The sequence below is a fragment of the Amia ocellicauda genome, chromosome 18 (assembly GCF_036373705.1).
Source record: "Amia ocellicauda isolate fAmiCal2 chromosome 18, fAmiCal2.hap1, whole genome shotgun sequence".
NCBI classification, from domain to species: domain Eukaryota; kingdom Metazoa; phylum Chordata; class Actinopteri; order Amiiformes; family Amiidae; genus Amia; species Amia ocellicauda.
Window position 1 is genome coordinate 20,054,828 of NC_089867.1, and position 26,495 is coordinate 20,081,322.

Here is a 26,495-nt window from a genome sequence, read left to right on the forward strand (position 1 = left end):
CAAGGTGGCCTTGGACCTTGACATCTCTTTTTCTATGTGGATGGAAACCTCTGACGTCATGTGGCATTTGGGGCATGATGTACCTCTGAGCATCCTGGGAGTGTGCTGTTAGGTGGCAATGCAATCAGTAGCCCGTGTGTTCTGCGCTGTCCTCATTACCTCATTAAAGGAAACCCTGCCGGGCTGCCCTGGGGTGACCCTCAGCTGTTGCACTGAGCTTTTCCACGTCCTTCCAAAAAAGTGCTTGTAGCTGATGTCAAACAGGGAGAGTCTCAGCTGATACTGCACAGCCTGTAGCCCATCCAGGAGTTTCTGGGGGATGATGGAAAAAAGACGTCAGTGCGAACGCAGGTCTTTTAGAACAAGACAGGACACAGCACGACGTAGCACCTTTTCAAAGGAAGCCACCTACTGACAAGGGAAAGTAACACAGAAGAACAGTGTGTCATGCAGGCAAAGGTTAAAGTATCTCTTGCAAAACAAAGCATGTTGAAAGAGTTTGTAATCAGAATAGGATTTAATTAATGCCCAAATCATAGCTTTTCATAAATAAATACATTTTTAAAAATCAGTAGATATTAGGAAGCACTTTCTAGCATTAGTTCATGGTAGCATTAGACAAGCATGTGTCTTCTTTATTGAGCCACCGGCAAGGCTGTTAAATGAAACATACCAGGCTCTATCACTCTAGCACAGCAGGCCGGCCTCTCAACTCCACTGCCCTTCACCTTTACCATCCATTTGTCTTGACTCCATAACCCCTGCATGTGTTTCAGGACCAGGGAAAAGGGGAATGACTGCTGCTCCTGAAAAGGCAGCTGTCGTTTCACATTGATTGGAACAACCTTGTTCCACTGGAGAGTCTTTAGGAACTGTCGGAGCCTGTTCTTGTGGTTCAGATGCAGGTCCAGGTCAGAGAACAGAGTGGTCTCTCGCAGGGACCGGCAGAGCTCTGATGAATTGCTTTTTAATGCCACAGTCGGCATAACCTGACTCTTTGCTGTCCAAGACACCACAGAGAAAATAGCAGCGTCCATCCGTTCCTCGGCAATAAATGACTTTCAACTCATCGCATGGCAAATCAGAGGGTCTCAATACATCAGCCCTAGCTCAGCTCTCTTTACAACCTGTCTTCCAAGTCCAGCGCTATGCAAGTGGAGTTTTATTATCTGTGATAGAAATTCAGGCTGCCATTTCTCTGTCTTTTCTATCTTTCGGTCAATGTCAGAAAAACAAAAAACACCAGATTAAAAAATATCAATCATGACAAAAGGACAACGACAACAAACACACCCTCTGGAGTTTTATTAACTTCTTGTGTATTTTGGGGGCACAGAAATGCATAAAAGGCTAGCATTGGCTTAACTAAGTGCCAACGATATATTTCAGTTTGAATTAAATCTGAATAGTAAATAGAGAGAGAATTAATTATGATATTACACTATTTCTTTGCATAGGTAGCTTGATCTATAATACAAATGATCAGTTCTTAATGAAAACAAGTTAGTACAACACTGGTATGACCTTGAAGTGCCAAGCGGCACAGTCTATCCATAATGCTGAACCAGAAGTGTTTTGTTCAGAAGGACAGTGGCACAGTTATAGCCAGATGTCCCAGTTTCACTGCTCATTTATCATAGCCTTGCATAGCACATCCTATATAGTGCTCAGAGGGAAAGAATAGAAATCCCTTTATTTAGAGGTCATCATAAGAAAACAAATAGTGAAGCAGTTATAAGAAGCTGCTGATAAACTTAATAAATAAGGTATTTTTGCTATTTAAAACTGTATCCAGCCCTAGTGACTTAAAATGAGCCTGGTATTCACATATATGCATTTTTTCCCTTCTAGGAAAATAGTTTGCTTGGTAATATTTATGGTGACACTACTGTTTTTTGTAATCCCATTTCATAACCAATCGACAAGGACAGCAAACATATTCTAAATTTCAGTGAACTCCAAAGTAGTAGTTTTTTTTAATACACTGCAATCTTTCTTATGCTTTTCCACAAATGCATTGATCTGATCAGGCAGCTCTGTATCTAGTGTAAAGCAAGGGCATAGGTTTGGTTTGAACATTGGTGTGGACACAATATTTTGGGGGGGTGGAGCCATGGTTACTAGGGGGGTCCTGGGAAGAATTTTTTTTTAACACACCCTTTAAATGCTTGTTTCTTGTGACATTTCAGAGGGGAATTTAAGCATTTCTAAGAAAGTCATGCTCTGAATATATTTCTTGTCATCTGCACACACCACTTCATATATTATTTTCTTTCTAAACTCTGTTACTGTAGATTACTGTATTCATGTTATAAGGATACAGACTCCAACTTCAACTTTGATGTGCTTTATATTGTTGGCAAATTCCAATTAAAACAACAAGAATAACTAGAAACTCTTGTTTGTATGGGGAAAACTTCAAAGGGCTGCTGAAAACAGCTGAAAAGTCAAAACTAGAAAACAGATAAAACTTGGAGTAAACTTAAGTTACTAAAGTAGCAGACCTTTAAGGGTAGCTCACAAATAAGAAAAAAGCATTCAATTCATAGAGCAACATGGTCAAATGTTTGTCATTTAATGTCTCTCAAGAGCATTCAGCAAGTATTGTGCGCGCGCAGACAGAACTGCATGTGTAAGCAGTACTGAAGGAGCGCAGAGTGGAGCTGTGGGATTAAAAAAGCTGTGAGTGTAGAAAATGCAGTTTTCCACGCACAAGTTGTATTTTTGCACTCTCAAATGTTGACAGTGAATTCACTCCATACATCAAAACTTGGTCATGCACGTACACACCCATGTTGATGTTGCTGTGTAACATCAACATTATCATAACCCTGGTTCCCTGAAAAAGAAAGACAGCCATTACCGAATGGGAAGAGCCTTCTGACCTGCCAATCAGTGAAAACATGTACCAAAGCTGCCCAATAGAGGCCCTGTTGGCAGGAGGAAGACCCGCCCCTGGTGTCTGTGAAAAGTCTCCTCCTCACTGCAGATACCTGCCATTTCCTCTTTCACCTTGCCAATGATATAGCTTTTAGGTTTGTTTCACTCTGCGTGCCTGCTAAAAGTGGAGAAGTGTGCTCACCTGCTCTTTTGAGTTTGTCATTTTTGTTTGTGAAAAGTCTCTTCCTGACTGCAGCTACCTGCCATTTCTTCATCAGGAAGGTCATCTGGCCCCCGAAGGGTAATGGCTGTCTTTCTTTTTCAGGGAACCGGGGTTATGATAATAACCTATTGTTCCCTTTCAAATTGAAAGACATCCATTACCGAGTCGTTGTTTTGAAATCTCCCTCCCTCTGGTGGTGGAACTGTACCAGACAAACAGCTGATCGTATTTGCAGCTGTGCGCAGTCCTCCGCATATAGCACCTCAAAGCCAGGACCGAGTGCATGAAGTCTGTGGACCTCATCCGACATATGTAGAGGGGGATGGAAAGACTCCAGGACAATTGGTTGGTTTATGTGAAACGCTGGCATGACCTTCGGTAGGAAGGCCGGGTTCATCCTCAGAGTGACTCTGTCATTGCTTCCTGAGAAGATCAGTCAGGCTTTATCCACAGACAAGGCGTGGAATGTCACTAATTCTCCTCGCCGACGTTATTGCTACAAGGAAAGTTACCTTGAGCGAGAGAAAGTGGGGCTCTGTTGTGGAAGTGGGCTCAAAGGGGAGGATGGGGACATGGAAATGATCTATTGACATGAACCAGTCACCCGGCCGACAGACTGGAGGATACGCTGTGCAGTCAACATGCGGATGTTTCTTTTCTTTAGAAACATGTTGAGGCCCCTCACATCAAGAATGTCCTTCTTTGGCACTAGGAAGTATCCCGAGTAGAACCCTGCTCGAGAGTCCTCTGCGGCCACTAGTCATATTGCTCGTTTCTCCCACATCACAGAGATTTCCTGTGACAGAGCTTTTGTGGTCAGCACCCCCCGGGGGTGGTGGGGCAGAGAGGAATTGGAGGGTCATCGTCATTCGAATCCAGGAGTCCTGGGTGCAGGCTTGCCATTCGTCGAGTCCGGTTGATCTGTTGGAGGATGGTGGGGTTGGTGAAAGTGGCCGCGGCCCTTCAGGGACATTCCTGCGGCTTCGCAGTGAGCTGTTGGGGGGTCTCCCTTGCCCTTAGTTCTCCAGCCGGAGAGCCTATTCTTACCCCTCGCTTGTGGCTGGCTGGCTTCAGCCGCGCTGTTCAGGCTGCAGGCCACTGGTCTGTTGCGGCCTTGGAGGAGGCTTCACTGGTCTCGGCCACTGCCTGTTGGGTCTTTGATAGCCCCACTGGCGCTGTTGTGGCTGCCTCCTAGCCTGCTGGGGATCTGCGTATTTGGAAGCTGTCTCCTTCGCCGTAGCCGACCATTCAATGGAGAGGTCCACAGTCTCACCAAATGTCTGTCCTGATGTGATAGGGGCGTCGAGAAGCACCAACTTCTCTTTGTCCTGGAGCTTAGCCTGCATGAGCCAAAGATGGAGTCTGGCTGCTACCATGGCTGTGAGGGATCTCCCCATGGCTTTTCCTCCCTCGCATAGCAAGTCCATCATGTATGCGGACACAAGCTCCAGCTCCTCCGCATCTCCCGCAGAGTGTCGATCCCTCATTCGTCCCACCAGGTGCCCCACGTAGAGGACTAGGAAGGCCTGTGCGATGGCTGACTGGACCATTGAAGTCTCTGCAGAGTATGCTGTTTTGAGCATAGCTTCCGTGGTCCTGCACTGCTTGTTACAACAAAGGGGATCTTTGCCTAACAAACATTAGCCTGCACCAGTCTGGTCACTGAGTCTCCTATAGGTGGAAAGAATCCCAGGCCCTTCTGGTCCACCTCCACCCACATTGCGTCTGCATGCCTGGAAGTAGCAGGAGCAGAATCTCAGCACCTCATCCTGAGGGGACCATGGAATCTCCACTGTCTCTGCTGCACGCCTCATAAGTGCCTTGAACTCCGTGCTCGGGCCCGTGAAGTGCTCAGACACTTAACTCACCACCTCGGTGTCCCCAGTGTAGGATGGGGGATCCAAAATGTCAGAGCGAGAAACCATGTGGAATAGCATCTCCTCAGGTTGCGGCGGTAGCTGGGAGGGGAGTGGGGCATCTTCTGTTGACGGTAGCCGCGCCCACATGCTATTCAGCAGGCGCTGCTGAGTGGCCAAGGTTTCTATGATTCGGCGGAGCATTGTTGGGCATGTTCAGCACCCAGACATCGGACACAGAGGTCATGCCCATCATCAGAGGGCAGTTTGCTCTGGCACCCAGAGCAGCGGTGACACGCCCCTTAAGGCTTCATCCCAGACAGTAAGAGGTCTGTCCTGATGTGTTCCTCATCCAGACCTTCAATATACATGGACAGTTCCAGGGGTAGGAGGACTTCACCGAACCCCTCACAGGAAATACTGTCTCCCTCGATGTTGTTGAACTGAATGTCGAAGTTGTCGATGTCGAGGGTCGAGCTGTAGACAATAGAGTCGGAAGGTTGAGACGTCGATGGAGTTGGACGGAGGTCGACAGTTGTAGTCGAGAGGTCAAAAGAGGTGGTCGAGGTCGACAAGTTTGATCAAGAGGTCGACAGTCAAAATTGTTCGAGAGGTTGACAGATGTTGATGTTGAGAGAGGACGGTCGTGTTACTTTCGACGATTTAGACTCCCACCGACAGAAATCGAGATAACGTGGGGATTCCCTGACTGGGACATGGGAAGAGAAGCAACCGGAGTAGCATCACTTTCTCTGTCCTTTCTCCTTCTTTCACTCAAATCTGGAATAAAAAAGGGATGGTACAGGAAGTAATAATCACACAGCAGATCTCAGTGGAGGGACTAAAGACGGCTCCGAGCAAGACTCCTGCTGTACACTTACCTCCGAAGAAAAGCAAAGCTGTATAAAAAAGACTGCAGTCTAAGAACTCAGAAGAGCATAGAAAAAATTGCACTGACACCCCAAAGAGGTTCTCCAAAAATTACAAACTCCAAAGAGCAGGTGAGCACACTTCTCCACTTTTAGCAGGCACGCAGAGCGAAACGAACCTAAAAGCTATATCATTGGCAAGGTGAAAGAGGAAATGGCAGGTATCTGCAGTGAGGAGGAGACTTTTCACAGACACCAGGGGCGGGTCTTCCTACTGCCAGCAGGGCCCCTATTGGGCAACTTTGGTACATGTTTTCACTGATTGGCAGGTCAGAAGGCTCTTCCCATTCGGTAATGGCTGTCTTTCGATTTGAAAGGGAACAATAGCGAGCCACCAAGGACATACGCCCCACTGAAATGTATTTTAATATCTGCCCCCACCCCCACTTTTTAAATTAACTTATAATTAAAAAAGGCCTAGCCTATATAATATAGTGTGTTTATTCAGCCTCCTGAATAGTCACACTGTCCATTCAATCGAATACACGATACACTGTTGGAGCAACGATCTAGATAGATTTAACTCATTCTGGAGCAGATAAAATTACTCGACGTTTCAGATTTATCACAATTATTGGTAGGGACAATTCAACGTTCGCTTGACATTGGTTGGGACATATCCCTACCATCCCTACCTAAATCTACGCCGTCAGTGTAAAGCAAACGCAGTTAACATTTTTAATCAACAATTGTTTGCATTTCTGTCTTTTATTTTTCCAAGTATCAGAATTTTCCTGAGTTTCTTAAATAAAAAATAAAAAAAATCTTTCAACCAACTATCAAGCTCAACAGAGATATTCGAGAACTCCATTTGCTATAAAAACCAGTCCTTTTAATAAGACCAGAGAAATGTTACATATGCATGGCAATCCTCCCAGGAGAAAAGTAATCTTAAAAGCAATGTAATTCCAAAACCATTAGGGTAGTCCACCGACAGCAAGCCAGATCACAGCAAATTAATATATAGGCTATATAAATATATACTGAAGATAGAAATCTTAACTTGCTGTGATAGTGAGGGAGGAAAACACCCAGTTAGGCCTCTTCACATAGAAGACTCCTTTAAACATTATTTTTTCGTTGCTAGTCAGCAGTTGCACTGATGGAGAATTAATACGTGAGGAGGGTAAGCAACGGGTTTGTGACAAAACGATTGTGCTGACAGGACCACATGTACATTTCCACTCCCTTTGACACAAACATGTCCTGACACACTGAAAGGCCATTTTCAAGATCATGTTACCCTGCCGAGACACTAGTTCACCAGATAGCTGGGTGAAGAACAAAAAAATGGGCCAGCACTGACACATTGGGATCCTTCGAGGAGATTGAAATTTTACTGAAAACTAACTAGCATCAGACAAGAGAGGCAGACCAAATGGCTTCCTCTCCTTTGTAACCTGTCTTATGCTTGTGTATTAATATTTTGGTCTCAGCACCGACTCCACTTTAAGCATGTGAATACTTCAAAAATTGCGTGGAACTGAGCAGGTGGATGAGCAAATATATGTGTTCACCTACATCTACACTGTTTCCTCTCCTCTTTCTTTCTCACTCACTCACTCACCTGTCTATGTGGAGTTCCTTCTAGGTGTTTCAAGACTATCTGAAAGCCCTCTGACCGGTCCTGGGCCAGTCGTACCATCTGAGTGTGAGGAGGAATCACCATGCTTTTCTCAAACACTCGTTTCCACTCTGTCATCGTGATGGTCTGGATTTCCTTGTGGACTGAGGAAAAAAAAACTGAAGAAAAATACACGTTTTGGTTTGTTGGCCTTTTGCTTCAATAACAAGCAGATTTCAGTGCCAACACAGAGAGAGCCTAAATGTATAATAAATAAGAACAAAAATACAGTGTTGTGTTCATTGTTGGATTTATTTTCGGCTTATTTGTTAGTGGTAGAACTTCACAAAAATGGGCACCAGTAATGTATTAATTTATGAATCCCACAGGAATAACATGAATGCCTCATGCTCTTCCACTGAATCCTGATGCAGACATATGTATAAACCCTAACCCTAAACCTAGTCTGTATGTACCTTTCCCTCACCCTGACCTAAACTTATTATACTTGTGCTGAAGTGCATCAGGTATTCCTGTACTATTTATACAAAAAAATAAAAAATAAGAATTAGTGCCCATTATTGTAAAGTCAGAAACACTGATTTTGTAACAATTTATGGTTTAACTAAATGTATGAATACTACATTTACTTCCTAAAATAGACAACGGAAAGAAACACCACACTGCTAATCTTTCTATCTTGACAGGTTTTGTAAAAGCGTTAGGCTCAGCAACACAATCGATTAAAACTACAAGCACTAGTTGTAGTGTGTGATTTGTGTAGTTGGAGATGTGACCAGGAAAACCATAAAATATCATAAAAATATAGTGCACTACTATAAACGTCAGACGTAAAGTGTGAGTATTATTCATTTTCTAAGTTTAATCCCCAACACAAGACCATCTCATGTTTATTAATTGATGTAATTGCAAACAATCCGAAGAAAATGTGGCTGTGGCTCAAGCTTACTGTGCAATGCGGTAATTCAAGATGAAATACGTGTCATTACAGAAAGAAAGAAACATATCATCAATCCTATAGGTCTGCAAGCATTAAATGGTCCACTTAAATGTAAATAAACAGTTGCGTCTCATCACTGAAACAGTACCTTTAATAATTTTCTACCGAGTGATCTGCCATGTTCGTTTGGGCGTGCATTGTGTCTTCATAAACGGGGGGGTTGCGTATCATACCGTTATCATAGAAAATGTTACATCGTACTAATTTATCACATGAATACAGTAGCAGATTCATAGCAGATTTGTAAATACATCTTTTTGTTGTAAATAATGGACCAGCCTTGCACAATGTCGGCTATTTTAGATCCATTGAAATACTCACCTCCCCCGGCACTGTGGATGCGTCCTGCAGCGTGGCCCGAGTTACCAGGGCGATGGGAAAACGGATCGGCGGGGGGGGACAATCGGTTTCACATTAATTAATATATTGATTGTATACAGTTGTGAACAGCGACACAACATGCTGATGCTGTTTTCGTTGTTTTTTTCTACGCATTATATATTTTTATTTTTCAAGTATATATATTTCTTATAGCTTATGTGTTTATGTTTGCATTTTGGTATTTTCCACAGCGTCCCTCGCCACTGTTGCTAATCAGTAGTAGATGCAACAGTCTGCTTTAATGCGCAGAAAAGTCGCGCAGATCTGCGCTGCTGCACAACTGGGATTGGTGCAATTCTGTACATATGCGCACAACTGCAGCAATCTGCGCTGCACAAACGCCACCCGAGAGAGAACATGCAGTCGAAACACACACAAATGATTTTTATTTTATTTGTTTTACAATTCAGTTATAACAAACCACTTAAGCTATAAAAAGCAGGCTAAGTTCTGAAAAGTTAACTCTTAAAGACGTTTTTAACGCATTGCATTTCCTTTATTAAGCTTTATTAAGATGATCAAGAATTATAAGCACAGACATCTGTCTAATTTATATGCAAAATGGAGGATTTCTTTATTTCAACCTTTTCCAGGTGTATTGGTACATGGTTTTTGTTGCATGCTACAACTACTTTCTTTCCTTTCTTTTCTTTTATGTTGTATTCAGTAGCTGACTTATTAGGTTTCCTTACTTGAATTACATTAAATGTATGCTCGCTTTCAAAATGGTTATCTTTAACGTGTATTTCTTTACAGATATGCTTTGCCTGTTCATCAGTTGCATTAATAAAGGTGTTCATGTCACGATCTGTGAGGTGCCTGTCCTTCATTTCTTGATTCCAGAACTTTTCCACGTTTCCGTTATCTTTGGTTCTTGGGTTCACAAGATGCTTTCTTTTAAAGTCTGCAAAGGTTGGTCCTTTTATTGGCTTTGTCTCTTCCATGCAGCTACAACTGTAGGCCCTGAGGACCCCACTGGAGGCTGACCCAAGATCCTTGTATGTCCCAACGGTGAAAACATGGGCGCCCTCCTGCCATGAAGCATTCTGTTTGTCGAACCAAAGTGTGACGAAGCACGTCTCTCTCACACGCATGGAGGCAATCTTCCTCCCCAGGACCTTCATCCTCAGGTGTGTTTTCTCAGCCTCTGACACGTCAAAGGTCTTTGCACACCCAGAGATCCACAATTCGGCACAGACCTTTTGAGCTGATGAGGGTTGAGGGAGGAATGACAAGCATTGAGGGGAGAGTCCACTGGACCCTGCCACCACAGCAAAGAGAAATGGCAGAACTAGCATTGTCATGGTCTTCTTTATTACCTATTAAAAGTGATCAGAAATATGATAAATGTAGCTTCTTTCAAATGACAAAATACACAGAACAATTACTTTACCTATCCAATACCTACAAATAGGAAACATCAGAAGTTTATAACAGTTGTCTACTAGAAAATACATACCTCTTTTAAAATGATCAAACTGTATTTTGTATAGATGTTGGATGGATTATGGTCTTTACCCCTATGGAACAAACATACATTTTGTTTTATATATTGTAGATGATTAAGATCCTTATGTTTTTTATTGTATATTTAAGATACATAGGATATATAACAAATGTGTTTTAGTTGTAATCAATGCATTTATTTAATATGTTGAAAGTATATGGTATTAAAATATTAACCTCACCATATATTTTGAAAATTCATGGTATATAACAAATATAAGGATTCTACATAATCTGCCATATATTCCATATTTTATATATATAAATTTGCTTCATATGGGTAAATACTCCATTGTGATTAATTTTCAAATTGTTTTTAATTTTATTTTACTTTTAAAAGCAAAGCTGCAAATCATAGCCTGTACGTTTTTTTTTTCATATTACAAATGTTGCCAACTCTGATTGTTATATATATATTTAATTCTCGCCAGACATATTTGAGGACTATATTTTTCATTTCATTCTCCAATTTAAGAAAACTCCTCTTACCTGGTGGGTGACTTCAAACACTTCTATTTTAAAAGCTGTATAGCTGTTTAAATAGAGAATCTCAACTGTTTTGACTACTCGTATCAACATGTGTCTTCTGATGTATGAGAAGCCAGACCACAATTTAGAATACGAAATAGCTTCACCTCCCTCCCTTAGACCACCTTTTCCGTCTTTGACTCATGTACCTTATTGAATATGTTTCCAAACTGCAAAGCTATATTTGTATTTCATTCAATTCATGAGGTTTAAATCTAACATGCTGAGTTCTCACAAATATGGTTCATGGGTTTATTGTGAGAAGAGATACAATTGTGGAAGTCTTTGAAAATACAGACTTAGGCTATGCACTAAATATGCAACCTTGTTTTTGTTTTATTTTTTATAAATAGCCTATACTTTTAAGTATTATATACCACATATTCACAACACTACAAGGGTCACCACACATTATGGTGATTGATTTGCAAGCACTCTTATGAATTCTGTTTTTATTTTATTTGATTTTCTTGTTTAATTATTGGTATTCATGCAAATCAAGAATAAAATGTGCCTGCAGGAACCCTTTGTACAACAAATGAATGCGGTGTAATTTAAAAGACCTTTGTTGAGGGTTGAGGGAGGAATGACAAGCATTGAGGGGAGAGTCCACTGGACCCTGCCACCACAGCAAAGAGAAATGGCAGAACTAGCATTGTCATGGTCTTCTTTATTACCTATTAAAAGTGATCAGAAATATGATAAATGTAGCTTCTTTCAAATGACAAAATACACAGAACAATTACTTTACCTATCCAATACCTACAAATAGGAAACATCAGAAGTTTATAACAGTTGTCTACTAGAAAATACATACCTCTTTTAAAATGATCAAACTGTATTTTGTATAGATGTTGGATGGATTATGGTCTTTACCCCTATGGAACAAACATACATTTTGTTTTATATATTGTAGATGATTAAGATCCTTATGTTTTTTATTGTATATTTAAGATACATAGGATATATAACAAATGTGTTTTAGTTGTAATCAATGCATTTATTTAATATGTTGAAAGTATATGGTATTAAAATATTAACCTCACCATATATTTTGAACATTCATGGTATATAACAAATATAAGGATTCTACATAATCTGCCATATATTCCATATTTTATATGTATAAATTTGCTTCATATGGGTAAATACTCCATTGTGATTAATTTTCAAATTGTTTTTAATTTTATTTTACTTTTAAAAGCAAAGCTGCAAATCATAGCCTGTACGTTTTTTTTTTCATATTACAAATGTTGCCAACTCTGATTGTTATATATATATTTAATTCTCGCCAGACATACACTCACCTAAAGGATTATTAGGAACACCTGTTCAATTTCTCATTAATGCAATTATCTAACCAACCAATCACATGGCAGTTGCTTCAATGCATTTAGGGGTGTGGTCCTGGTCAAGACAATCTCCTGAACTCCAAACTGAATGTCTGAATGGGAAAGAAAGGTGATTTAAGCAATTTTGAGCGTGGCATGGTTGTTGGTGCCAGACGGGCCGGTCTGAGTATTTCACAATCTGCTCAGTTACTGGGATTTTCACGCACAACCATTTCTAGGGTTTACAAAGAATGGTGTGAAAAGGGAAAAACATCCAGTATGCGGCAGTCCTGTGGGCGAAAATGCCTTGTTGATGCTAGAGGTCAGAGGAGAATGGGCCGACTGATTCAAACTGATAGAAGAGCAACTTTGACTGAAATAACCACTCGTTACAACCGAGGTATGCAGCAAAGCATTTGTGAAGCCACAACACGTACAACCTTGAGGCGGATGGGCTACAACAGCAGAAGACCCCACCGGGTACCACTCATCTCCACTACAAATAGGAAAAAGAGGCTACAATTTGCACAAGCTCACCAAAATTGGACAGTTGAAGACTGGAAAAATGTTGCCTGGTCTGATGAGTCTCGATTTCTGTTGAGACATTCAGATGCTAGAGTCAGAATTTGGCGTAAACAGAATGAGAACATGGATCCATCATGCCTTGTTACCACTGTGCAGGCTGGTGGTGGTGGTGTAATGGTGTGGGGGATGTTTTCTTGGCACACTTTAGGCCCCTTAGTGCCAATTGGGCATCGTTTAAATGCCACGGCCTACCTGAGCATTGTTTCTGACCATGTCCATCCCTTTATGACCACCATGTACCCATCCTCTGATGGCTACTTCCAGCAGGATAATGCACCATGTCACAAAGGTCGAATCATTTCAAATTGGTTTCTTGAACATGACAATGAGTTCACTGTACTAAACTGGCCCCCACAGTCACCAGATCTCAACCCATTAGAGCATCTTTGGGATGTGGTGGAACGGGAGCTTCGTGCCCTGGATGTGCATCCCACAAATCTCCATCAACTGCAAGATGCTATCCTATCAATATGGGCCAACATTTCTAAAGAATGCTTTCAGCACCTTGTTGAATCAATGCCACGTAGAATTAAGGCAGTTCTGAAGGCGAAAGGGGGTCAAACACAGTATTAGTATGGTGTTCCTAATAATCCTTTAGGTGAGTGTATTTTTCATTTCATTCTCCAATTTAAGAAAACTCCTCTTACCTGGTGGGTGACTTCAAACACTTCTATTTTAAAAGCTGTATAGCTGTTTAAATAGAGAATCTCAACTGTTTTGACTACTCGTATCAACATGTGTCTTCTGATGTATGAGAAGCCAGACCACAATTTAGAATACGAAATAGCTTCACCTCCCTCCCTTAGACCACCTTTTCCGTCTTTGACTCATGTACCTTATTGAATATGTTTCCAAACTGCAAAGCTATATTTGTAATTCATTCAATTCATGAGGTTTAAATCTAACATGCTGAGTTCTCACAAATATGGTTCATGGGTTTATTGTGAGAAGAGATACAATTGTGGAAGTCTTTGAAAATACACACTTAGGCTATGCACTAAATATGCAACCTTGTTTTTTGTTTTTTTTTATAAATAGCCTATACTTTTAAGTATTATATACCACATATTCACAACACTACAAGGGTCACCACACATTATGGTGATTGATTTGCAAGCACTCTTATGAATTCTGTTTTTATTTTATTTGATTTACTTGTTTAATTATTGGTATTCATGCAAATCAAGAATAAAATGTGCCTGCAGGAACCCTTTGTACAACAAATGAATGCGGTGTAATTTAAAAGACCTTTGTTACACAGCGGTTTGTAAAACAAATGTCATTGTGGTAGCTCTGTAGGGACCCTGCCTAACCACAGCAGACGACTCACTCGAAAGAGAAGATAAAAATCTATACTGACTAATAACAGATCCAATTTGAATTGTCAGCTTCATGCTCTCAAATATACATTTAACATTTTAAACAAGAGTAAGCCGAAAAAGTAGGTCTTGAAAAAGCATTGTTGATTTAGTAAAATAAATGTAGCCAAAGTTTAAATTCCTGACGATATTTAAAGGTTTCATGTAAATATACACCAATCAGCCATAACATTATGACCACTGACAGGTGAAGTGAATAACACTGATAATCTCGTTATCATGGCACCTGTCAGTGGGTGGGATATATTAAGCAGCAAGTGAACATTTTGTCCTCAAAGTTGATGTGTTAGAAGCAGGAAAAATGGGCAAGCGTAAGGATCTGAGCAACTTTGACAAGGGCCACATTGTGATGGCTAGACGACTGGGTCAGAGCATCTCCAAAACTGCAGCTCTTGTGGGGTGTTCCCGGTCTGCAGTGGTCAGTACCTATCAAAAGTGCTCCAAGGAAGGAAAAGCGGTGAACAGGGTCATGGGCGGCCAAGGCTCACTGATGCACGTGGGGAGCGAAGGCTGGCCCGTGTTGTCTGATCCAACAGACGAGCTACTGTAGCTCAAATTGCTGAAAAAGTTCATGCTGGTTCTGATAGAAAGGTGTCAGAATACACAGTGCATCGCAGTTTGTTGCGTATGGGGCTGCTTATCCGCAGACCAGTCAGGGTGCCCATGCTGACCCCTGTCCACTGCCGAAAGCGCCTACAATGGGCACGTGAGCATCAGAACTGGACCACGGAGCAATGGAAGAAGGTGGCCTGGTCTGATGAATCACGAGTTCCAGGTGTTGACTTGGCCTCCAAATTCCCCAGATCTCAATCCAAAAGAGCATCTGTGGGATGTGCTGGACAAACAAGTCCGATCCATGGAGGCCCCACCTCACAACTTACAGGACTTAAAGGATCTGCTGCTAACGTCTTGGTGTCAGATACCACAGCACACCTTCAGAGGTCTAGTGGAGTCCATGCCTCGACGGGTCAGGGCTGTTTTGGTGGCAAAAGTGGGACCTACACAATATTAGGCAGGTGGACATAATGTTATGGCTGATCAGTGTATATAATAATAATAATAATAATAATAATAATAATAATAATAATAATAATAATAATAATAATAATAAAATGTATCTCTCTCTAGATACATTTCCTTCAATTAATTAAACAAAATGTTACAATAGGATACAATTTTTTATGTGTATATGTTTATACACAATCAAATATTGTACCACACTATGACATATCGCTGAGGTTGTTGAGAACGGAATCTTTAATAAAAGTACATTTTTAAAGTGCAGTATTGCACCTAGAAAAACGGCTATTAAATAAACAACCTATTACAGGTTTCTATCCTTATGCAAAATATCGCAACATCACAAGCCTCTCTGTTGATTTCGTTTCGGTGAGTTTTTATAGAGTTGTTTGAGTGTGCTGTACCAATTTATTTTTAATTTATGAATTATGTATCGTATTTATTCCTATAGCCTATCCAGCAATACTGTAACATACGAGTGCACATACACAACACAAACGACATACCGGATAATTACTGTACACTATGTAATGTGTATTCATGATTTAATTTGTGTCTTAAATAACACATATTAGAAAGACGTGCTTTACTTGTTTAAAAGTATTGAAAGCAAAGGCTGGTGAAATAAACCTCCTGCAGACACTGCCAGCTGATGGCGCTGTGTGCTCGTGATGCTGGACGCGTAGCGGGCGGGCGTGTCTGTGGACGGAAGCCGGCGCGGCCATGTCAAATGTTCACCCTCTTGAGCATGCGCGGAACCTTGGTTGTCGGTAGTGGAGGCGGAAGTGTCTGTACTTGCAATGACCAGACCCGGAAGATCAATAATGCTCTCATTATTTAAGAAACCTAAACCGGTCAAACTCCGAAGTCTTTGTAACAATCAGAAATATGGGATGGCAGCTACGAGTGTGAAAGAGCTTCTTAAAAAAGGCTGTAAAATATTAAAGGTGCAGATTATTTTCTTCTTTCAGATATTGGGTGTTTTGTGTCCTTTCCAATACCAGTGGACTTCGAGATATATATGCGTATTTAACCATTATTCGGTAATAGTAGTAACTAAAATATGCAGATTATTACTTTTCGATATGTTGATTTGCAGTATTTCCAAATGGTTGACTTTGCAAATTTTACTTTGCATAGGCAAATAAACGTGCATTAACTACATTGTAATTGCTAATTGTAATGCCTACACAATAAAGCTTGCTGATTGGACAAACCCACTTAATGAACCAAGTGGTAAATTAATAATATTAACTTCTATTTTGAGGATAAAATATGAGATAAACAATACTAAAAAATGCCCTATGCACAATTTCACTGACATAAAACCTTTTTTCCTAAACATATGTATTAAACAGGTTCCTGTCTCTGGCTCTCGGGTGTGTTTGAGTGAAGATGGCACAGAAGTTAATGAAGGGTATTTTCAAACACTCCCTGACAACACTGAAGTAATTCTACTCACGGAAGGACAGACCTGGGATGAATGTAGGAACAGTAATTTCAAAAAGAAACTGAATGTCTGTTTATGTGCTACATTTAAATTAGGACCCTTAAATGGCCTGAATTTCCCACAGCACATCATCAAAGTGTCTGCAGAATCCTCAGTTACTGCAGTGTTTGTGTGTGCTCAGTCATGTGCTAGGTGTTTATGGCTGATCATTTAAATTTTGCTGTTCTGTGTATATATCTATATATACACATGTATATGTGTATATATAGTGTACAGTGGGGGAAAAAAGTATTTGATCCCCTGCTGATTTTGTACGTTTGCCCACTGACAAAGAAATGACCAGTCTACAATTTTAATGGTAGGTGTATTTTAACAGTGAGAGACAGAATAACAACAACAAAATCCAGAAAAACGCATTTCAAAAAAGTTATAAATTGATTTGCATGTTAATGAGGGAAATAAGTATTTGATCCCCTATCAATCAGCAAGATTTCTGGCTCCCAGGTGTCTTTTATACAGGTAACAAGCTCAGATTAGGAGCACTCTATTAAAGGGAGTGCTTCTAATCTCAGCTCGTTACCTGTATAAAAGACACCTGTCCACAGAAGCAATCAATCAATCAGATTCCAAACTCTCCACCATGGCCAAGACCAAAGAGCTGTCCAAGGATGTCAGGGACAAGATTGTAGACCTACACAAGGCTGGAATGGGCTACAAGACCATCGCCAAGCAGCTTGGTGAGCAGGTGACAACAGTGCGATTATTTGCAAATGGAAGAAACACAAAATAACTGTCAGTCTCCCTCGGTCTGGGGCTCCATGCAAGATCTCACCTCGTGGAGTTTCAATGATCATGAGAACGGTGAGGAATCAGCCCAGAACTACACGGGAGGATGTTGTTAATGATCTCAAGGCAGCTGGGACCATAGTCACCAAGAAAACAATTGGTAACACACTACGCCGTGAAGGACTGAAATCCTGCAGCGCCCGCAAGGTCCCCCTGCTCAAGAAAGCACATGTACAGGCCCGTCTGAAGTTTGCCAATGAACATCTGAATGATTCAGAGGAGAACTGGGTGAAAGTGTTGTGGTCAGATGAGACCAAAATCAAGCTCTTTGGCATCAACACAACTCGCTGTGTTTGGAGGAGGAGGAATGACCCCAAGAACACCATCCCCACCGTCAAACATGGAGGTGGAAACATTATGCTTTGGGGGTGTTTTTCTGCTAAGGGGACAGGACAACTGCACCACATCAAAGGGACGATGGACGGGGCCATGTACCATCAAATCTTGGGTGAGAACCTCCTTCCCTCAACCAGGGCATTGAAAATGGGTCGTGGATGGGTATTCCAGCATGACGATGACCCAAAACACACAGCCAAGGCAACAAAGGAGTGGCTCAAGAAGAAGCACATTAAGGTCCTGGAGTGGCCTAGCCAGTCTCCAGATCTTAATCCCATAGAAAATCTGTGGAGGGAGCTGAAGGTTCGAGTTGCCAAACGTCAGCCTCGAAACCTTAATGACTTGGAGAGGATCTGCAAAGAGGAGTGGGACAAAATCCCTCCTGAGATGTGTGCAAACCTGGTGGCCAACTACAAGAAACGTCTGACCTCTGTGATTGCCAACAAGGGTTTTGCCACCAAGTACTAAGTCGAAGGGGTCAAATACTTATTTCCCTCATTAACATGCAAATCAATTGATAACTTTTTTGAAATGCATTTTTCTGGATTTTGTTGTTGTTATTCTGTCTCTCACTGTTAAAATACACCTACCATTAAAATTATAGACTGATCATTTCTTTGTCAGTGGGCAAAGGTACAAAATCAGCAGGGGATCAAATACTTTTTTCCTCCACTGTATATAAATATTTAAGTCACTGTTTAAAGCATCATATATAAGACCATTAAAACACCAAAGTAATTAGCCATGGGACCAGATACTAAACTGCTACTGCCGGTTTCCTCTCTCCACAGTCCCATGTGATGTAAGCCTGTTGCTGGGCAGCTCAGACCACCACACAGACCTCCTGATTGAGTCGGCGAGGAACCTCCTCTCAGACGAACGAGCCCCAAAAAGACGCAAGATTCTGCAGGACCTCCTTCACAACCTGGCCGATAGCTCTGAAGCAGAGGGCAGGGAGGAGGACATGGCCTGGTTCCAAGGTAACAAACCCAGGTGTTACAGCACAGAAGTGATGGCAGATTTGCCAGATCTGTAATTATGAAGGCATAATGACAAACCGTATAGGAGTCACAGAAGCATGGACATGGAATGCACTTAGACTTCCACTTTGGCATTTTATAATAACACTGCAGTTTTGTTGTCTTCATTTTACTTTCAAATTAGTTCTAATGATAGTTTTAACCAACAAACACTGCTATTTTAAAGTCAGTCTGCCAGTTAGTTACATAGATTTCTAGTGGTTGTTCCATGTTCAATATAAATCTTTCACTAGACCTCTTACACAAATGCCACTTAGCTGCTTTCTTTATTCTTTTTTCTGCAGGTGTTGATTCCAGGTTTAAGACTAAGTCAGCGTACATGACGTACAACTGCGAGAACAGAGTGCGGGGATATCTCAAAGAGGTAGTCCACAACACAGGAAATATCGTTTTTGTTTTAATTTTCAAATCAAACTTCTCGCATATTTATAGGTTTTGGAGTTCTCGTATATGATCAATTTTAATGGTCTCTCTTTAGGTTGAAGGATATTCTCAGAACATAAAGTGTCCCAAAGTCCAGAGGGAGTATAAAAAGACGGTGGAAATCATGACCGAGACACTGAAATCAGCGAAGTATAATGGATGTTACTTCAACAGGAAAGACAAAGAAGCCAACCGACTGTGCACTGCGGAGGGCTGGTTTACCTGTCAGGTGTGGACAAATCAGACAAAACGTCTACACAGAAATATGTCTACATTTTATTTTCTTTGTGAACCACTTGCCAGCTTTTACCTTCATGATTCCAAAAAGATTAGTCTCGTAGTTGTCTGTGTTAACTTTACCGAAAATAATTGATCTAAAAACAAATGAAATGCCAGCCTTGCTAATAGGAAGTATTGACATTCTCTGGGCTGACTTTGATGGAGAAGTGTTTTCTGTCTTCCATTTTCCCCAGTATATCACCTAATCAACATTTTTCACTCTCACCTTCATCACGTTAGGGTGCGTTTGATCAAGATCAATGTACGTCTCTACACTCGATCAACCCCTACGGGAACAGAGAGAGCAGGATCCTCTTCAGCACCTGGAACCTGGACCACAGGTACATTTGTCCCCCTATTCACTATTCCATTCTAAAGCCCTCAGTGATGCCGGGTAACAAAGCTCATTACATTCACATCTGTTCCAGGATAGAGAAGAAACGCACCATCATCCCGGCCCTGGCAGTTGCACTGAAGAAACACACAAGCAGTGACATCAACTGGGAGTATTTCTACAGATTGCTGTTTACCCGAGAGAATTTGAAATTAGTGCACGTTGTGTGTCACAAGAAAACTGTCCATGACTTGCAGTGTGACTCCACCCAGATCTACAATAAAGCAAAGCGGCGCAGAAAATGAACACTACAGGCACTTGCATGGCAGCTGATGTTAACCGGTTGGGCTTTTATCTGACTGAAAAATCTCAGGGCAACTAATTAATTGAAAGTCTTTGGGAGACGAGCAGAGCTACATGTCTAGGATTTTGAAAAAAGACAGTATTATAATGTGATTTGCATTAGGAAGACAAAGGGGCTTAATATGACCTCAATATTTTTAGTTTATTTTAAAAAGTGAGTTTTTGTTTTTATGAACTTAACACTGATATAATTTGTTTTTCTTGTATTTAAGATTGCAATTTTTGGAAGCAACTATGATTAATAACTGTTCTTTCAAATCTGTCTAATTACAGAGCTTCCAGGTTTTAAATTATGCCTTATTGTGATCTGCAGACCCACATACAAGTAGTTGGTGGTCAGCCTACTTGAATTTAACCTGTAAATGCTAGATGTTTTAGATTTTATTTTTGTTACAAAATAATGCTTTCAATGCCAGTATTTCTTTACATCAAAGTTGATGTATTTTAATTATTGATTTCAGTTTTTGTTACTGAAGCACATTTTTACTTTAAATAAAATACACTGTGATTTTCAAAGTCTGTCTTCCGTTTCCATTCCATTGACTTTTTGCATGAATTACATGACTCCATTCAGTAAAAATCAAAAATCACACTTCAAGTGACAGTTCATACAGCATCGCTGGAATGATTAGTGGTAAAAATACCACTTCACACAGAAGACAAAAGATATATATGCTACCAATTTTTTAATTCTTTCAGATCCCTCCGATATGTAATCCCATTCTACAATGTCTGCTCCCCAAATCTGCCTTAAATCAATAATGGAGAGCCCTTCTGTGTTTAGTAACAGTAAGGGAAGAATCAGGATGAGGTTTTAATAACATTTTATGTGAACATTAAGTAAATAATACAGACTTGAAATCAAGATGTACATTTATTTTACAGTGATACTTATATAAAAATATAACAAAATGATTAATGTATCTTCCAATATCTTCTTATACATGGCAGGTTTCACAGAGATGAACATTGGAATCAATTTATATACAAAATATAACCTTATTTGCAGGACAATGGCATCAGGTATATACTAATATGATACAGGCAAACTATTTTGCAATTCATGCACTATATTAAGAATAAGTTAAAGAACATATGACTGGCAATCAAGTTACCCATAGATATGCAGTTAGTATTTGAATGCATATGTATAGAAAATTAAATAAAACCTGTAGAATAACAGATATTACCTTACAGAGGTTCAATACACCAAACAATGTATGTAATGGAGTTAAATAAGGACTATCCCCTATTAATGTTTTAAGCAGTCATGGGGATTAAGGCAGATCCAACAGGAACATAGTGCAAATTGCTCATGGTAAACTAGAGGTAACATTCATTGCTTCAAAAGCTGCCACAGTCCATTATGAACAGATGCCTACATTTGGTTTTCAATTACATACAATACAAACTCCTTCATACCGAACCATCTTAAGCCATGTCATAAAACTACTGATCAACAACACAAAAATAATCACACGTCATCTACAGCACTCACACTGCTCTCCTGCAGCGGAGGACAAAACTGATCACATTTAAAAACACTGCTTTGGCACGTCAGTCAAGGAGGGATTTGATGGGGGGTACTTGGTTGTAGATCAAAAAAGTCCATTTTTTCTGTTTTTTATTTGTTGTAAGGATCCTGTAGGACAGTGTAAAGAAAAGAAAATTAATACAGATTTTGGTGGTTCAATTACATGTGGTCCTGCACATTGAAAGCTATGCCTGTCAAGTGTGTTAAAAAAAAGTCAAAACGGTTAACAGGATAGAAAACGTGGTTAAGGAATGTCATTACCAGAAGAAATCATCAGCAAAGAAAATGACTAAGATAAGAAAATTAGTACCTCTCTCATTTGCTTCCATTTCTTATGCAGCTTCCTGATTGTATGGTACAGTTGCAACTGTCTGGAGGGGAAGATTCTACAAATAACATTTTGTATAGTTTTCCAATCAGTTTATAAACTGCAGCAGAGATGCAAAGCTCCACAGAGTGCAATGGTGAGAAGGATTTGGCTTTAATAACGTTCAGTGGCACCTACATGAAAAGAAAATAATTTATGTACGCCACGTGTCATCACCTGTGAAAGAGATTAAAAGAAGATACACCGATCCATCTGTGTGCTGTGTCCCAGAGCTTACATCCTGAGGAAAACGTAGTCATGTCAGGAATTAATAAGACCCTATTGATCAGAACTGACAGGAAAGGCACCGAAACAAGCTGGTGAAGAGTTGGACATACTGGCCATGAAAAAGCACACAAATGTGATCATGAATACTACAGTTCTACATTGATTACGACAAACAACAATCAGATCACACACACACTGTAGCAGTGTCTTGATAACATCTGATTGGCTCTTGTGTTATTGTTACACCATACCAGGAGATGGCTTGTTAAACTCATCTCTCTCAAAGACAGGCAATAGCTAGCAATCTTTTTTCTTTCGTGTTTGTTTGCATTTTTAAGTTAATTGCTCGGCCTCCTAAAATAATAATAATAATACCATTCTGCTGAGGCACTTCCAGGTGGCTGTCTTCAAAGAAGTCATCGTCGTCGTCATCCTTGGCTATAAAGTGCAGCCTCCTGTACTCCCGGCGATTCATGCGGCCTGCTACAGGCGCTCGGGGGGGGTAATCCTGCACCACAGACAGACAAACAGGGAGACAGACGCTTTACATTCATACCACCGAATCTCCTCGGAATCAGCAGAGCATCTGCCCTTAGTATGTGATCAAATCCATCTCTGCAGTTCTTTTTTTATTTGTTATATATTTGGATAAATGTATGAGCCAAAAATTATAATTATCCAATGAGATTAATATACCTGTACTAGCTCTAGATTTCCAAAGAACTGTCCCACTGGCATTGGCTGGTTACTGTCCTCATCCAGGAAAATGCCGTCGTCCATCTGCATCTCGACCTTCGGCATGCTTTCATCGGCCTCTTCCGGTACGCCATTCACCACAACCTCACAATCGGATCCCATCGTCCTGCGCTCTGCGTTCTCTACATCTGAGGACCCCCCCGCCTCTCCGGTGTCCAAGGCAGGCGCTTTACTGGATGGGTCTGCACCGAGGTCCCCCGCAGCCTCTCCACTGACCCCCTGGGAATTCCCCCCATCCCTCTCCCCCAGAGCCGTCCCCTTTGCAGGATCACAAGCCCCTTCACAGTCCCCAGGCTGGCGTTTCTTGGGCACGGGATCGCTTTGGGTTTCCAGCTGGTCAGCCTTGCGTCTCTTCGCAGAACGACTGGATCCGGCCTTCTGCAAAGAAAGACGGTATATTCAGATCACAGTGTAACCCAGTGTCAAAAACACAAACATAGGTGAATTGCTTTGAGATTCGTCAGTCCATTATTTATGAAAAATGTTCCTGTTGTCTCTTAAGGGCTCCATCTGTTAACCATGTATATACACCGATCAGCCATAACATTTTGACCACCTTCCTAATATTGTGTAGGTCTCCCTTTTGCCACCTAAACAGCCCTGACCCGTCGAGGCTTGGACTCCACTAGACCTCTGAAGGTGTGCTGTGGTATCTGGCACCAAGACGTTAGCAGCAGATCCTTTAAGTCCTGTAAGTTGCGAGGTGGGGCCTCCATGGATCGGACTTGTTTGTCCAGCACATCCCACAGATGCTCGATTGGATTGAGATCTGGGGAATTTGGAGGCCAAGTCAACACCTTGAACTCGTGATTCATCAGACCAGGCCACCTTCTTCCATTGCGCCGTGGTCCAGTTCTGATGCTCACGTGTCCATTGTAGGTGCTTTTGGCAGTGGACAGGGGTCAGCATGGGCACCCTGACTGGTCTGCGGCTACGCAGCCCCATACGCAACAAACTGCGATGCACTGTGTGTTCTGACACCTTTCTATCAGAACCAGCATGAACTTTTTCAGCAATTTGAGCTACAGTAGCTCGTCTGTTGGATCAGACAACACGGGCCAGCCTTCACTCCCCACGTGCATCAGTGAGCCTTGGCCGCCCATGACCCTGTCACCGGTTCACCGCTTTTCCTTCCTTGGAGCACTTTTGATAGGTACTGACCACTGCAGACCGGGAACACCCCACAAGAGCTGCAGTTTTGGAGATGCTCTGACCCAGTCATCTAGCCATCCCAATTTGGCCCTCGTCAAAGTCGCTCAGATCCTTACACTTGCCCATTTTTCCTGCTTCTAACACATCAACTTTGAGGACAAAATGTTCACTTGATGCCTAATATATCCCACCCACTGACAGGTGCCATGATAACGAGATTATCAGTGTTATTCACTTCACCTGTCAGTGGTCATAATGTTATGGCTGATCGGTGTATATTGATGTAGCAAGTCCCATAACGTCACTTATTTTGCAAGACTGTAACCCGCACCCTGTCCTGTCTGTACCCACCTGTACTGGACTGTCTGCCGCTGTGCTGTGTACAGGAGGGGGGCATTTCCCCTTGAGTCGCTCCGAGCTGCGGACTTTAACCTGAATCTGCAACACAAAGGCTCAAGTTAGTCTTTATACAATGGGTGCCAAATAAGACTGTACTTTTCAATGCGAGCCCGTCTTTGATCAAGATATCACTGAGAACAATAAGGGGGTTTATTGATGCGTTCGTGGTCAAATCGCAGTGTGCGTTAAAGATGCTTAACATTGAGTGTCTCTATAGTGTAATAAAACCGCACACTTTCAAAACACAACCAAGACTGTACACGGTCAACTCAAGAGGGCATTTGGCGGGTCGCAAAAACAGTCCTTTATGTAGGTATCCCGATTCTCTGACTTCGTGATATGAAGCCCTTAGATTTGGGTTTCAACAATCAGATCTATGAAAAATAAACTATTTACTGAAAAACCCACAAAATGACTCTAATGTAATGAAAACGGGTGGAAACTGAATTATGCAGAGAAGCAGTAAAGGCGCCCGTCTGTTGTTTTGAAGCACATGTGAAAGGATTATCCAATTCTTCAAGGGCTTTATACTATAAAATAAAAACAATTATTATATCGCAAAGTATTTTGGCCGAGGAAATATACTTTTGTGCACGTTGGATGAATGCGTTTCAACCGCCCTATTGTCCCACTTTCTCGGGTGTATTTGTGAAACTTACCTAAAACAGCCACAAAGTTAAGACAGCGGGATTACTGTGAGTGTTTTGTAACACGGCTTACCTTTTTTCGCTTCATTCCCGGTGCTATTAACCGCCTTGTGCTGAATAGATGGGATTTATAAAAAAGTTTTTCAAACAGAAAGGTCAACAGAAAGGTCACACCGGCAGCTCGTCAAATGACACGCCGCTCTCCAGCCCCGCCTCCCACGAACACGTGGTTGTGCAGGCGGCCATCATTGTGCGGGGCAAACTGCAGCGCTGCGGGGTTCTGGACGTGTACCAAGCGTGGCATCTGTGTGGGTGATACAGGACGTTTCTTAAAGACCCCATTTCATTGGGATTCAAACTTTGACTTACACAAGCATTATCAGCGTATTTCAGTTCCACCCGTCCCGTCAAAAAACAATAAATAATTATCTGTATTATATAATAAGTATTTTCAAAACAGTAAATTAGTAACTCAGTAGTAGTAGTCCTGATAGCAATCTGCTGCTTGGGGTTTGTATTTAATTATTAATGAATGATAATATTCATAATAATATAAATCATAATAATCATGATAATCATAAATAGAATGTAAAGTATCTGGGCATACTTTGTATATGACAGTACCTTTTTATACACAGTATATTATTGGATGTGTATTGTGTTGTATTTTAGTACACAGTTTCCTATCCGTGTAGATTGTAGGGTGATGTAAATTATTTTAGAATATAAAGTTTCTGAAGATACTGATTTGCATGCTACTATCAGACCTCCACCGCGCCGGTATGCTGAGTTTGCATTTTTATGAACATACCACGATTGTTTTCAATTGCATTTTTTTTTATCAGTGTTAGTTAAAAAGTACGGTGTTTTGCCATGGTGCACCACTTTACCATATTTTAGCACAATGCCACTTTATCAGATGGAGTGAAGGATAAGCCTTAGTTTATATGGAATGGAGAGAGGTGTAAAACACACGACCGTTATATAAATTTATTTTAAAGTAATGACATTTGCGATCATTCAATTTGATGTATTGAGGTTAAACTGGTTACTATAGAATGTTAAATTGGGAAAAATAATTCGAATTAAACCACACTACATTTTTATTTTTTACCATGTAACCCCACACTACATTATA

At 41.1% G+C, this 26,495-nt stretch overlaps 3 protein-coding genes and 1 long non-coding RNA gene across 7 annotated transcripts in view; 1 reads left to right on the forward strand and 3 right to left on the reverse strand.

Moving 5' to 3' along the window:
• Positions 1-8,559, reverse strand: part of LOC136714126 (nephrocystin-4) — a 73,629-nt gene extending 65,070 nt beyond the window's left edge. Inside the window, exons 1-3 of the mRNA XM_066691438.1 lie at positions 8,423-8,559; positions 7,456-7,631; positions 160-312 (exon numbers count right to left, since the gene is read on the reverse strand). Of these exons, the coding sequence (XP_066547535.1) occupies positions 160-312; positions 7,456-7,590 (288 nt within the window). The 5' untranslated portion in view covers positions 7,591-7,631; positions 8,423-8,559. The remainder of the gene's footprint in view (positions 1-159; positions 313-7,455; positions 7,632-8,422) is intronic.
• Positions 8,560-9,231: 672 nt separating this feature from the next.
• Positions 9,232-10,959, reverse strand: LOC136713614 (uncharacterized). Its single transcript, XR_010804961.1, has 2 exons — positions 10,850-10,959; positions 9,232-10,173 (listed from the first exon to the last, which is right to left on the reverse strand). It is a non-coding gene; the product is annotated as an uncharacterized LOC136713614 (long non-coding RNA).
• A 5,006-nt stretch (positions 10,960-15,965) lies between these two features.
• dffb (DNA fragmentation factor, beta polypeptide (caspase-activated DNase)) lies at positions 15,966-20,787 on the forward strand. The gene is made up of 7 exons (XM_066690865.1): positions 15,966-16,150; positions 16,562-16,688; positions 18,627-18,815; positions 19,160-19,239; positions 19,354-19,527; positions 19,818-19,918; positions 20,006-20,787. The coding sequence occupies exons 1-7, from the start codon at positions 16,004-16,006 to the stop codon at positions 20,214-20,216; spliced, it is 1,029 nt and encodes a 342-aa protein (XP_066546962.1). The 5' UTR covers positions 15,966-16,003; the 3' UTR covers positions 20,217-20,787.
• A 346-nt stretch (positions 20,788-21,133) lies between these two features.
• c18h1orf174 (chromosome 18 C1orf174 homolog) lies at positions 21,134-25,546 on the reverse strand. 4 transcript variants are annotated; one of them, XM_066690867.1, is made up of 6 exons: positions 25,431-25,546; positions 24,663-24,749; positions 23,100-23,537; positions 22,779-22,911; positions 22,119-22,179; positions 21,134-21,916 (listed from the first exon to the last, which is right to left on the reverse strand). In XM_066690867.1, exons 1-5 carry the CDS (start codon positions 25,443-25,445, stop codon positions 22,124-22,126), a joined length of 729 nt encoding a protein of 242 aa, XP_066546964.1. In that variant the 5' UTR covers positions 25,446-25,546; the 3' UTR covers positions 21,134-21,916; positions 22,119-22,123. The 4 variants fall into 4 exon arrangements, with proteins under 4 accessions (XP_066546964.1, XP_066546963.1, XP_066546965.1 ...); XM_066690866.1 differs by having other exon boundaries at positions 22,119-22,194; XM_066690868.1 differs by lacking the exon at positions 22,119-22,179.
• Positions 25,547-26,495: the final 949 nt, after the last annotated feature.

What these genes read in the sequence shown, in the direction of transcription:
- dffb (XM_066690865.1), top strand. Translation starts at nt 16,004, where the DNA reads ATGACCAGACCCGGAAGATCAATAATGCTCTCATTATTTAAGAAACCT. An exon ending in AGGGCTGGTTTACCTGTCAG is followed by an intron (nt 19,528 to 19,817) that starts GTGTGGACAAAT and finishes TCATCACGTTAG; the next exon opens with GGTGCGTTTGATCAAGATCA. An exon ending in ACCTGGAACCTGGACCACAG is followed by an intron (nt 19,919 to 20,005) that starts GTACATTTGTCC and finishes CATCTGTTCCAG; the next exon opens with GATAGAGAAGAAACGCACCA.
- c18h1orf174 (XM_066690866.1), bottom strand. An exon ending in CGGCAGACAGTCCAGTACAG is followed by an intron (nt 23,538 to 24,662) that starts GTGGGTACAGAC and finishes CTTTCTTTGCAG; the next exon opens with AAGGCCGGATCCAGTCGTTC. An exon ending in GAAATCTAGAGCTAGTACAG is followed by an intron (nt 22,912 to 23,099) that starts GTATATTAATCT and finishes TCTGTGGTGCAG; the next exon opens with GATTACCCCCCCCGAGCGCC.